Source organism: Gobio gobio (assembly GCF_949357685.1).
Source record: "Gobio gobio genome assembly, chromosome: 25".
Lineage (NCBI taxonomy): Eukaryota > Metazoa > Chordata > Actinopteri > Cypriniformes > Gobionidae > Gobio > Gobio gobio.
In genome coordinates, this window is record NC_137121.1 from 16,075,179 (window position 1) to 16,088,052 (window position 12,874).

A 12,874-nucleotide genomic window follows, 5' to 3' on the forward strand; every position below is an offset into this window, starting at 1 on the left:
TTTATAGTAGACGAAAAAATATGTGACAAAAGAAGTATGTCCGAATTCACAGTACTCATAAAAGAGTACTCGGGTGATAGCCTGACGTCGTCATACTCAGATTCTAGTTAGAATATGAGTCTGATGCTGCTCTATTGGGCTGTGATTATGGGGGCATGTTTCAACCGAACCAGGAAAGAAAATACTCGGATGACCTACTACTTCCAGAAAGATTCTGAAGTGTGCATATGATGGACACTTTACTATCCCATAAGGCCACGGGAGAGGATTTGTGAATGGCAGAGACGTAACTGACACTGGTCACATGATAATGACAACATGGAATGTAGTACTACTAGAACATACTTTTTAGCACTCACAAAGTAAGTACTTCAAATTACTAAATACTCGGATGACCTACTACTTCCAGAAAGATTCTGAAGTGTGCATATGATGGACACTTTACTATCCCATAAGGCCACGGGAGAGGATTTGTGAATGGCAGAGACGTAACTGACACTGGTCACATGATAATGACAACATGGAATGTAGTACTACTAGAACATACTTTTTAGCACTCACAAAGTAAGTACTTCAAAATAAGTACATACTCAAGAGAATATGCAATTTCAGATGCAGCCAGCCATTGTTTTGAATGGATTGTTTGAATTAATTAATTGATGACATTCACTTGGCGCCACCTACTGGCGTAACAATGTAACCTGCAGAAAGATTGAGTCAGGCCCCGTACACATGGAGACACGTTTAACTGCATACGGAAAATTTGAAAATTTTTCGTCCGTTTCGTTTTGGGAGCCTGAGACCGCTATTTTTTTAAAACACACCCTTGCGTTTTCGTGTGTACAGCAAATCCGTATATTTTGTGAAACGATGACGTCATCACTCCACGCCTCGACCCTAGTCAGACACAGCATGTGCATGCTCCAAGGCTGAATCCGAAATCGTCCCCTATACCCTTAAATAGGCAATAGGGCACTATTTGAAGGGACAGTCATTTGTAGTGGTGTCCGAAACCATAGTGGACATTATTGAGTGCACTCATTCTATCCCACATTGCACCGCAATAACAAGTGTACAGCCGATCAACGGCTGTCCGAATTTGCCCACCTGTTTTCATTCACTCCTTCAAGTGAACTGTATTAGTAGACTAAAGTAGGGAATAGTGAATGTGGGTTTAGGGGGCGAATTCGGATTCAGCCAAAGTCTTTTTCTCCGTTTTAAGTGTATCTCTGTGACAGAATTACAGCGCCACATACTGGTCTGTCATGTATTTGGTTTCAGTGGTTTCGTGTGTACACAGATATTTCTTGATACGAGGGGGGAAAAAGATTGGATAGGGAAAGCTCTGGCTTCGTGTGGATGTGGCATCAGTCTTTCTGAAACAAAACAAGTAGAGTGATATAGGAACAGTGTTGCTGGAATACATATTAGCTCTCTTGGAGATTTGATAACCAGAATTGTTGTATAATGAGGAACAGAGGCTATAGATTGTTTGTTATTGCTTGAGGCAAAACTCCAAGACTGTCATCAAACTTCTTATTTTGCAGCGGGAAAACAAATGCACCCTTTCTTTTGTTTCATTCCATTGAAATTCACGAGGCCACTTTGAGCGACGGAGGCCGAGGAGGATGGTCATTAAATCTGTCCTGTTATCGTTGTTTTTATGACACAGGAAGAGAGTTTGTCACTGATGCGAAATTGAATACCATAATTCCTCAAACAAAGCTCCTGTCTGTGCTGTCAGCGAGTAACGACGAGGCAGTTCATTCGCTGCTTCGCCAATGTGAGCACATAATAACCCGACAGTTGTCAGCGGCGGCCGGAAATTTATGACACAAAAAGATGCATATCATTGCAGTAATCTCTGCTGCTTTGCTAGCTCCCCACTTGAAACACATATTAGAAGTGTGGCATTAAAATTCATGAAATTTCTCTGTGGTCCTAAACCCATGCGATCTGGAGGTATGTGTGACATGGGACTGATAGTGTTTAATAGAATTCAGTTCTTTCATTTGAACAAGTAGTAAGTACGTCTGTCCTTTGTGGAAGACTGCAAGAATTGTAACCTTTGATAAACCTGCTTTGGCAACATCAGTGATTGATGACAGAAGAATTAATTGAATCAGAGATTGAGAGAGACAGAGGTCCTGAGATGACAGGAAGGGTGGGAACGAGGTTGAGGTCTAAATAAGGTCTTTACCGAGACACATGACATAGCCTCTCTCTGTAGCCCATGGAAACAAGTCAGTGTATCACAGCGTTCAGGACAAGGTGATAGCAAGGCCAGAGAAACACAAATCAATACTTCATTTGCTGGGCAAGATTTACTTTCCGTTGTCCTATCAAACCTATCAGTTGTTGTGAAAAAAGGAGAAAATCGGAATTGGTGAAAAACTCCTTTTAAGACCTTTAATTTTCCCAAGACCTGATAAATGTCAGAGAGGGCACAGGCCCATTATAAGTCAAGGCACATTTGTGAGGTCAGGCCCTGTATAAGTTTAAACTCCATTTTTACATCTCTGCGAACACTGTCTTTTTGAGAAAGAACATTTAATGCAATTCATATGAAAGTTGTTTTGCTAATTGCTTGATTTAATTGAGAAAGGGGAAAAGAGCCAAAACTCTGATTTGTACTCTGATGAGTATCCTACTTAATGTAACCCATTAGTTTCATCTTTAGGAGATGATTCTTCTGAACTGCGGTAGCTGTCACAGTTTAAAGCTGATGTGTTCATGAAAATGTATTTTTTACATTTTCTGAAGAAAATGTGAGTGGTCATTTTCAGGTGGTTGCCAGGACGTAATGGTTGCCAGAGTTTTGCTTTGCATTTTATTCAGTGCAAAGCCAGCACTATGCTGGGGCGTTGTAAAGGTTGCTAGGGTGTTGTTATGCAGTTGCTAAGGTGTTCTAGCTGGTTGCTAGGGTGTTGCTTCATGGCTGCTAAGCGGTTCTGTGTGGCTTCTATAGAGAGTTCCTATGTGGTTTATTGGGGGTTCTTTTTTGTTGCTAGAATGTCACTTATTTGCTTTATACTTTTAAAAGAAATGGTGAGTGGTGCTCATCAGTGCAAAATCCAACACTATTCTAAGTTGTTGTAAGTGGTTGCTAAGGTGTTCCGGGTGTTTGCTAGGGTGTTTCTAGGTGGTTGCTTTACACTTTCTGAAGAAATGGTGAGTGGTAATTGAAAGTGCAAAAGCTGACACTATGCTAGGTTGTTGTGAGTGGTTGCTAAGGTGTTACTATGCATAAGCTAGGGTGTTCTGGGTAGTTGTTAGGATGTTTCTAGGTGGTTGCTTGAATGTTCTGGGTTGTTGCCAGGGTATTGGTTGCTGTACACTTTCTGAAGAAACAGTAAGTGGTGCTTGTCAGTGCATAAGCTGACACTAGGTTGTTGTGAGTAGTTGCTACACTCTAAAAAAAAGGTTCTATATGGCACCAAAAATGGTTCTTGGCTCGTAATCATAGTGGAACCTTTTTAAGTGCTATATAGCACCAATTTTGTTGCTTCAGTGGTTCTTCAGCGGTTCTTCAGAGGTTCTTCACCTCTTCTTTGACTAAGGTGCTATATAGCACCGCTAACTATGGTGCTATATAGCACCGCTACCATATACAGAACATGTTAAGATATGGTGCTATATAGCACCAAAAGTGGTTCCTCTATGATTACGACGAAGAACCATTTTTGGTGCCATATAGAACCTTTTTTTTAGAGTGTAGGGTGTTCTGGGTGGTTATTAGGACGTTTCTAGGTGGTTACATGAGTGTTCTGGGTAGTTGTTAGGGTGTTGCTAAGTGGTTGCTTTACTCTTTCTGAAGAAATTGTGAGTGGTGCTTGAAAGTGCAAAAGCGCACACTATCCTAGGTTGTTGTGAGTGGTTGCTACGGTGTTGCTATGCAGATGCTAGTGTGTTCTGGTAGTTGTTAGGGTCTTGCTAGGTGGATGCTAGAATGTTCTGGGTTGTTGCTAGGGCATTGCTATGTGGTTGCTGTACACTTTCTTAAAAAAAATGTGAGTGAATCTTGTCACGCAAAAGCCGGCACTATGCTAGGTTGTTTTGAGTGGTTGCTAAGGTGTTGCTATGCAGATGCTAGGGTGTTCTGGGTAGTTAGGGTGTTGCTAGATGGTTGCAGTACACCTTTTAAAGAAATTGTGAGTGAATCAAAAGCCAGCATGCTAGGGGTTGTGAGTGGAATGTTTTAATGCAGTTTCTAAGGTATGATAGGTGGTTGTGTTCTGGTAGTAAAGGACTCCTAATCCTAGGTATGAGCAATCATTGTCTTTGAAATAGCTAACATTTTGCAAAGCAAGTGGCACAAGGGATGTGTCTGGTATCTGAAAGCAGCACCAATACATGCAGTAATGTGAGAAAAGCTTGAGGGAATCTCTTCTAATGATTAGTTAACTTCAAAATCAATTTGCAATCCTACTTTGTTACACAGCCAATGTAAACAGCACCCACTGTACATGGCAGTTCAATCAGTGATTGGTGTATGTCCTTTATCAATAACTGCACATCTCAGTTCGACCATTATAGTTCTTATAACCCCTTGATAAATAATACAGTATACATCCTGTTGTTTTGACATATGCTGAGAATGCACATTTACTATTGACTACATGTCATTTGCAAAGACTGACAGCTGCGCTGGAGAAAAGCCCCCTCTTTCCTTATGCGTTGGAATAGCCGCGTGCCCCATTATTATACTCCTCAATCCTCCTGTAATTATTGAAAAGGTCAAAGGGCACCAGGCCTTCCTCCTCCAAGGGGGTTACACTGTGTGCCGGAGTTCCAAAGGTCCAGGAAGTGACAGTGCCATGTCACCTTTGACATATTGACAAATATTCCTGTTCATGAAAGACGCATAAACTGGGTTAGCTGGGTTGTGCAATCAATATCAAACTCTACAGTCAATGACAGACATACATTCCCATTTTATATTTAGCATTATTATGAGTCAAATAAACCAGGCTGGCCAATTTACCCATAAATGTATCACTCTCTCATATTACACCATCTACATATTTATTTAATTTTAACCCCAAATATTCCAAATATTCACAATTAATTGTTTGAATCAGCTGCTGTCTTATAATTGAAATGAATGTGTCACTGTCAGAGAAGACAGTCCAAAGAAGTGCGGACCTTCACCCCCCTCACTAATTACCCCAGCCGCCCAGAGTCAATTCACTTCATAATGATTCCTGGCAAGCTGCTGCAATTGTGAGAACTCTGCAGGGGACAGCAAATGCCCAGTGACCACTGCCGAGGCCCCAAACCCCACTGCATTATGTGGAATTAGTGTGTATTGATTCATCCTTTCTACATTATGGATTTGTTCCCTTATTCATTACTTTGGAGGTCAGCTAACGGTCATCTTTTTAAAAAGGGATTCGTTTTACTGTACTGTACTTTGTGTGTGGTTTTTGCTGCTGGAAAATATATTTGAATATTGTCTTTAATGAATACTTCGTAAAGTCAATATGCAATCCAAGTTCTTTTTGATTTGCAAGAATAAATAAAAATGTATTGACAATTACTTTTTAGATTTTTTGCTGTGGCCATATATACAGTCAAACCAAACATTATTCAGATACCAGAAATATATTTTGTTTTACTAGTGGGTGCAGGACACTTTAGTTCATTTATGTAAGTGAGGATAGCAAAATAAAGTAAACTGTGACATATTATACCCAAAAATTCTTCATACAGTGGACTACCAGTAAAATTGATAACAATTTGGGACCAAAATTATTCAGACACTTTGACCTGACCATGTTTTGCTTAAGTATATTTTTCTTTAATTGCTAACGTGACCTTTTACACCACAGACTGAACAAAATGAAGCTTTGCTTGGTTATTGGTTGACCTAAATTGGTATTATCTAATTGTGTACTTAAATTTAACAGCTGACAGCTGATTGGTGGATTGTAATCCATTACATACCTTTCTATCAAAGTTATCTGACATTATCAAGATGAATTTGTTCCGACACAGTTTAACTCTGAGTTCTTGTCATATTTTATTACCATTTTCTAAACTATAGGTTATAGCGAATAAACTGTGAGAATTTTGGTTGGACTGTACACTATATTATTTATTAAATAACAATAAATAAATAATAATCATCAAGGCCGATTGAAATATTGCAGTTTATAAAAAAAAAAAAAAAAATAGTATTATGATTTTACATTCATCTTTAAAGCTCTTTTAAACATACAACAGAGAATCCGAGCAGCACAACATCATAAACACTATATGCTCTATATGGTACATCGCCTGAGGGAGAATCATCCCGACATGAGAGGATTTGATCTTGATCCATCCCTTGAGAACATTTATCATATTTTATCACCTTAAAAGGCTTAGCCATGAATATGCACAACAAAGGCGCCTAATATTGCAATAGAACCAACCAAAACACCCACCAGCACATCCACAATCCCACATACACCAATACAACTGAATGGAAAACAGCAGTAATGATCTGACGCTCGCTCTCCTGTGCTGAACAGACAAGAGAGCAGTGCTGGTGATGCCAGGCTCTGTCAGTATAGAGCCGTATGACAGAAGGCACGGAAGCCTGAACAGCCTGGTTGCCATGGAAGTGAAATTCTCTTTCAGCTTGCTTTCCCTGCCTCCCTCACCCACTGTTCTTCAAAGAATGTCTCTTCTCTCACACACATGCATACACAATAATGACAACCGTGCCCATGCAAGAACAAATTTAAGGTTTCAGGATGTGCATGCAAGCATGTAGGTTTGATCTCTTTTACTCAGCAGTGCCACTACATTCATTAAACAATTCAATAAATAAACAGTATTCAATTTGTATAGTATTTCAAAGTGAATCTCATCTGTATCATAAAGAAAATGAGAAATAAAGTGAAATTTAAATGAAGTATAAATAAAGTGAAATAAAATAACTGGTTCCAACTGTAGGTAACATAAGAAGGGTATTATGTTTCTATTCTACAAGCATAACTGCAATGATTTATAAATAAGCAAACTTTCAAATCAGTTTGATATGTGACTGGATGCCCAAGGCTGATGTGAAATGCTCAGTTCTGTATGCAGCATTCTATGAGCTTGCAGTTGTCCAATGTTTTTTTTAATTTAAATTTTTTAGCCAGTAAGGAGTCTGTTGCAGTATCCCTGCTGGTAATGAAAAATGAGTTGCCTAAAGCTTTGTAATGTTGACACAGCCGCTGCCCTTATCAACCAGATGTCAGCTCTGCTTTTATGAACTCTGTAAACTGATGACGATTTATTAGCGATAACAATTAATTTAGTGATAAGTGAAAGGTAACTGTGCTAGACCGTGTCTTTGCAAGCTGCAAGGAAAAAAAAAAGTTTTTACATTTTTAAAGTTGCCATGAAACGGAAGTTGCAATAGTCTTTTCTTTCCCGTTGCGACGTGTATCCGAGTAAAAAGGCTTCTCGAACAAGAAAAAATGTAGGGAGGGACTTGATTTTGTCCGTCGGGGATTGGAGGGTTGTGGTTTGCTACTGCTGTGATGTCATGTGAGTGACAGTTTGCCCCGCCCTCGTGCCAGTAAACACATCATCAGAGAAGAGATGTCGTTGCAAGAGGGAGGGCAAGTTATTTGATTAAGAAATACAGGGGCACAGGAATTAAAAATATCATAATGATGTGCATTGATAAATCATTTATAACAAAAACGGCAATGTTCCATAAAAAATAGGAATTGTCAATATTGATATCACGGTGACTTTAAGGCTGTTAAAGGGATATTTCACTCAAGAATTAAAATGGTTGAACACAAAAGAAGATATTCTGAAGAATGTTGGTAACCAGACAGTTGACGGCACACCCATTGTAGGAAAAAATACTATGGAAGTCTTTTTTTACATTTTTGGGTGAACTATCCCTTTAATGTGTTAAAATAATACATATGTTTAACATAGGGAATTGTAAGGCACTATTATTTGTTTTGGAACAATGCTAATTGCAAAAAATGTTCTACAAATTGGAACTTTTTTTTTATCATAAATTATTATATATGTTGGCCTATTTGAAAACCTTTGTGCTAGACCATAAAGCCAAACTGATATATGGACCAGCTCTTGCTTATAAAAATATAAAGATTTTACCTTAATGACAGTCTATCTTTATTATAAAATATATGCAAATAGCACTGTCAAATTCATTGGCTGTCTGACCTATCGCGTGCGCTTCCGGTGAAAGGTGCTACCCAATGGCTGTCCTTGTTTTTACCCCTCGACTCCACTGCTGTGCTCTCTGACCCCAGTGGCAGCTACCGCTCATTGCACTCCTCTCTCGGGCTCCCCCTCTTCCTACATCGAGGCTGTTCTCTCTCTTCTGTCTCCCTCCTTCCTCGTCTGTCGCATTTCAGTGAGAGTGCTAGTGGAGAGAGACCCCGGGGGTCGAAGGTTCTGCCCTGGCCGCCGCGACCTCAACCCCTCTCGGCTTCAGAAATATCCGATGACCGTCGTCTTTGACACATCAGCGGACAACCCCCGAGCGCTTTTGGGCCAAAAGAGAAGGTACACACAAGTCGCTTTTGAAGAAGAGCGCTAGGGGAAAAAATAGCGAGGCACAAAGCGGTAATGGGTTAGAGGTGGCTGGTTGTCATGTTCGAGGGAAATCGGTTAGAATTGCCTCGGATACATTATAACATTTTTACACCAGCGCAGGGGACACATTATAACATTTTCGTAGCGATACATTGTAACATTTTCGCGCCGTCAAGTTTCTTTCACCTTCATAGCTCGGTATCTGAATAAAGGAATTATGTGGAAAGCGGTATATTTATTGATTATTATGTGCTTAGGATTACTCGTGCCTTGCTTTGTGCACAAATTATACGTTATTTATGCTATATGAATGAACGGTTTTGATTTTGCTGCCTTATAGTAAGAAGAACAGATTTTGCATTACCACCAGTACAATGAAATATAGACTTTCCTCGTGCAGTCTGACGCCAGTTCAGAAGCTTGGCTTTTGTTGACAGATAATTATGGAGTCAGAGGCTGCCAGCTCACCTCGAGCTGTTGGTCATAAGTGTTATTAATGTGACCGGTCTGAAGTCGTCCAGGGAGGGTGAGTAAAGTTCAAGTTTATGGCAAAAGGTTAGCCAGAGACTGTGTGTGTGTGTGCGCGCGTTTGTTTGTGAGGCGGTGCTGCTGAACAAAATAAATGGATGCAGGTAACAATGAGGGAGATTTTTTCCTTAAAGCTGTCTTGGGTGTTTTTAATTATCTGCAAAACGTATTAACACGAATTAAGAACGATAAATAGACATTCATAGATTAATTTTTAAACAATGAATTGAGCTTTTGTCTTTGTTGGCAGCATTGTGGGAAAGGTGCATTTGACAGTTTGAAAATCATGTTGAAAGAACAACAGGAAGCAGAGCTGAGGTTCTCAGCCAGGGGGAAAATTATGAAGAATAAGTTATGTAAGGGATAATATACAGTTAAATTGTCATTATAACAAAATACACCCTGACAGGATGGTTAGGACGCAACGCTAAGTGCAACACATTTTATTATATATATGTTTCTTATATAAAAATTCATGTTGCTTCATATCACATTTAGCACAATGTAACACATTTTGTTCTATTTTAAGTTGTCTGATATTCAGCTCTTCGTTTCTTACCGGTTCTTTATTCTTCCAAGTAATTTTTGGGACTCCTGATCTTCTCGATTTTTACTACACTATCAATTTTATGGTGAGCATAAAACCTTTGATAGATGGCCAAGGTTATATGCTCGCCATAAAATGAATACTTCAGTTAAATTTTCGCTTGTGTTGATATGAAAAGAACTTAATTAGGCAAACTTAATATATATATAAACAAATTAGATTTACATAAACTGATATAATACTTCCCTTGTGAAAATGTACACCTCTAAAGGGATATGGTGATGGGGAAAAATGATATGTCAATGTTCTTGTGTTTGCTTGCAAAACTTTAGTGTTTTACGCAAAGTATTGCGTTCCCTCTTGAAACTTTGATTTTTTCTACCAGCTAATTTTATGTCAAGCACCAAAGTTTCTTGGTGCAACGCAAAGGTTTTTCTTTCTTTCACAAATGCAAATTTCTTGTGCAAATTTTATTTCTCCAGCCATCTCATCTTTTCCGTATGTCCACTTTGGTGCTCCGAAAATGTATCGCTGAACTCTCACTTTTATGTTTTTTTGTATAATATTTTTTCAATATAATATAGAATAGATCAGTAGCAGCATATATAAGACAATTTCTACCAAAAATTAATAGATTAAACTTGCCTTGAGATCAGATTACTGAATATATTGTTTATACTGCCTCAGTAACTTCTTTTTTAATTCTGTTTGTATTTGCATCATTAACCTTTTGCATCTTGGTGTATGTGGTGACTCAGATCCAAGCCTTGGGACTAAAGGATGCTTGCTCACCGGATCTGCACTGTACCACTGTGACCTGCTCATGCCCCAACCAGAGGTGCCATGGCTCGCAGAATATCCTCCCAGGGGAAGGTCACCATCTCCGTGGATGAGTACAGCTCCAACCCGACCCAGGCCTTCACCCACTACAATATCAACCAGAGCCGCTTCCAGCCCCCTCACGTCCACATGTGAGTGTCTGTGTACAGTGTTCCTGTAACTGAAACATTGATTTAATTGATTGATTGAAGAGAGAACAGAATGCTGACAGAGAGGACATCTGGCCGCTTTTGTCTCATCTCACGCTGCCAGGTGATCAGAGGCTCCTGCGGCTTCACTTCTGTTGTAATGAATTAAAGTGACCTTTTTAACTTAATATTTGTTGCAGATTAGGCATTTTAATGAGATTTTAAATTAATGAAATTCTTCGTTTTTTGTTCTTTTAGACTGAACGCAAGAACCATAGACACATAAACATTTTAGGTTATGTATAGGGCTGTGTTGAAACCAATTCACCAATTCTGAATCGATTTTCATATTAATTTCTAAAGATCGATCCGTAAGTCAGAGGATCGATTTAATAATAGGCCTACATTTTCCCCGTGAATTTTAATTTGCCGCGTCAATTAATTCACACATTCGCGCGAGGTGGAAGGACATTAAAACAACGAACATGGTATCTTTGAAAACTCCAGAAACGCTAAAAGCTGCGATCTGGCAGATTGTGGTTTCTCTTGATTTCAGGCGTTTATCCTCCGAAGCCGTATGGTACGGATGGCGGGTTTGGTGATTCCCTGGATGTTATCGCGCAAAACTTTACGGTGACGCTTAGCGCCTCCTTTACCTTTGCGATCTTAATGTCAATTCTTAATGTCATTTTTAATAATACATCAGGTTCGCGTCTAAATAATTGGTCTACTGCTGCTGATATCTGCGTCCTCTGTCGTCTACACCAGTGCAAGTTTGTGAAAGCAGTTGTATCAACACTCTAGAAGGGGGATTGTTCTTTGCAACCATCAATACTCCATTAATTTGCAGTTGAATGTCTATAATAATAGTACCAATATGTTGCATAACTACAGTCCTGTAATTCAGGTAACAGCTGGAAAAAAATGCTTTCTTAAAAAACACTTATCTAAAGCTCGAAGATCGGATCAGATCGGATCGAATCGAATCGAATAATGATAATCGATTCAAGATCTTGAGAATCGGAATCGAATCGATTCTTGAAATTTGAATCGAAACCCAGCCCTAGTTATGTATATATCAAACCAATACATGTAAATTTTTCCCAGCATTAAAGCAGTTGCGCCTAAATTTCTTGTAATCGTAATAAAGATGTTAAGGCTAAAACAGTGTAAGACTGTTATTAACCAGAAGAAGGTCAAAGGTTAGTTGAGTTGATTAGCTCTTTAACAATAGCTCTTTGACCTCAGGGTCAGAGCTCACCTCTAAAGAAACCTGATTATTGACTGATGCTGATGATGGCATAATGAGACCTGGTGCAGATACTAAAGAACGGAGCAGCCTGATTAGCCGAGCCTTTGCTGCTTTAATGGTACAATGCAATTAAGGCACATCAGCACAAGCAAAAGGGATCGACCAGGATGCATGTGCCATTGAATTGCTTTTAGCTTAAGTGTGGAAGAAACGTCTACTTGTCGTTAAATTCTATTATGTAACCCAATGCGATGTACTTTGTACAGATGTGCAGTACAAAGCAATTTATAAGCGCAATATATGGCAATAGTGCTGGGAAAACAGTTAGACTATGATATAATATATAAAGAGCTCAAAAAGGGGATCTTCACTTACACTTTCAGTTCACTTACATTTATTTGCAAACCTGTTCGACTTTCCCCATTCAACCAAAGATGTTTTGGACCCCATTGACTTACATTGAATGGACATTCTTTGGTATTTTTTCTTAATTCGCTAATAAATGTAATCTGTACATATAACAAACAAATATTCCTTCAGAAACAAACACACTCTTAATTTCCACAGGGTAGAGCCACTTCCCTACGATGCGCCGAAGCCCGTGGGTCATACGCGCTTCGTCTGCGTCTCAGACACACACTCGAGGACAGATGGAATCCAGATGCCTTTTGGTGACGTGTTGCTTCACACGGGCGACTTTACTGAGCTCGGCCTGCCGTCTGAAGTGAAGAAGTTTAATGACTGGTTAGGTAAGTGAGCAAAACCAGTCCTGTCGCCTTTGCTGACAAGAGCTTCCCCTACTGTCACAACACAAACTCTGAAACAAAAGGTCAATATTAATGATACTGTTTAAGTCACTTCTACCAAAAATGGAAGAATTGAAAACAAAAGTGGTTCATTTATGAACTGAAAAGCTGTGCTGTTTAGGGTTTGTTTTAACTGCAAAGGAGTTTTCCATTTAGCAATCGCAAATCTCTGCAGTGCCCTATTTTAAGATTGATGCATATCAATGATGTATAT

At 39.2% G+C, this 12,874-nt stretch overlaps 1 protein-coding gene across 1 annotated transcript in view; it reads left to right on the forward strand.

Annotated features, from left to right (window-relative positions):
- The first annotated feature begins 8,214 nt into the window (after positions 1–8,214).
- Positions 8,215–12,874, forward strand: part of mpped2 (metallophosphoesterase domain containing 2b) — a 20,571-nt gene continuing 15,911 nt past the window's right edge. Inside the window, exons 1-3 of the mRNA XM_079809379.1 lie at positions 8,215–8,529; positions 10,393–10,605; positions 12,422–12,603. Of these exons, the coding sequence (XP_079665505.1) occupies positions 10,478–10,605; positions 12,422–12,603 (310 nt within the window). The 5' untranslated portion in view covers positions 8,215–8,529; positions 10,393–10,477. The remainder of the gene's footprint in view (positions 8,530–10,392; positions 10,606–12,421; positions 12,604–12,874) is intronic.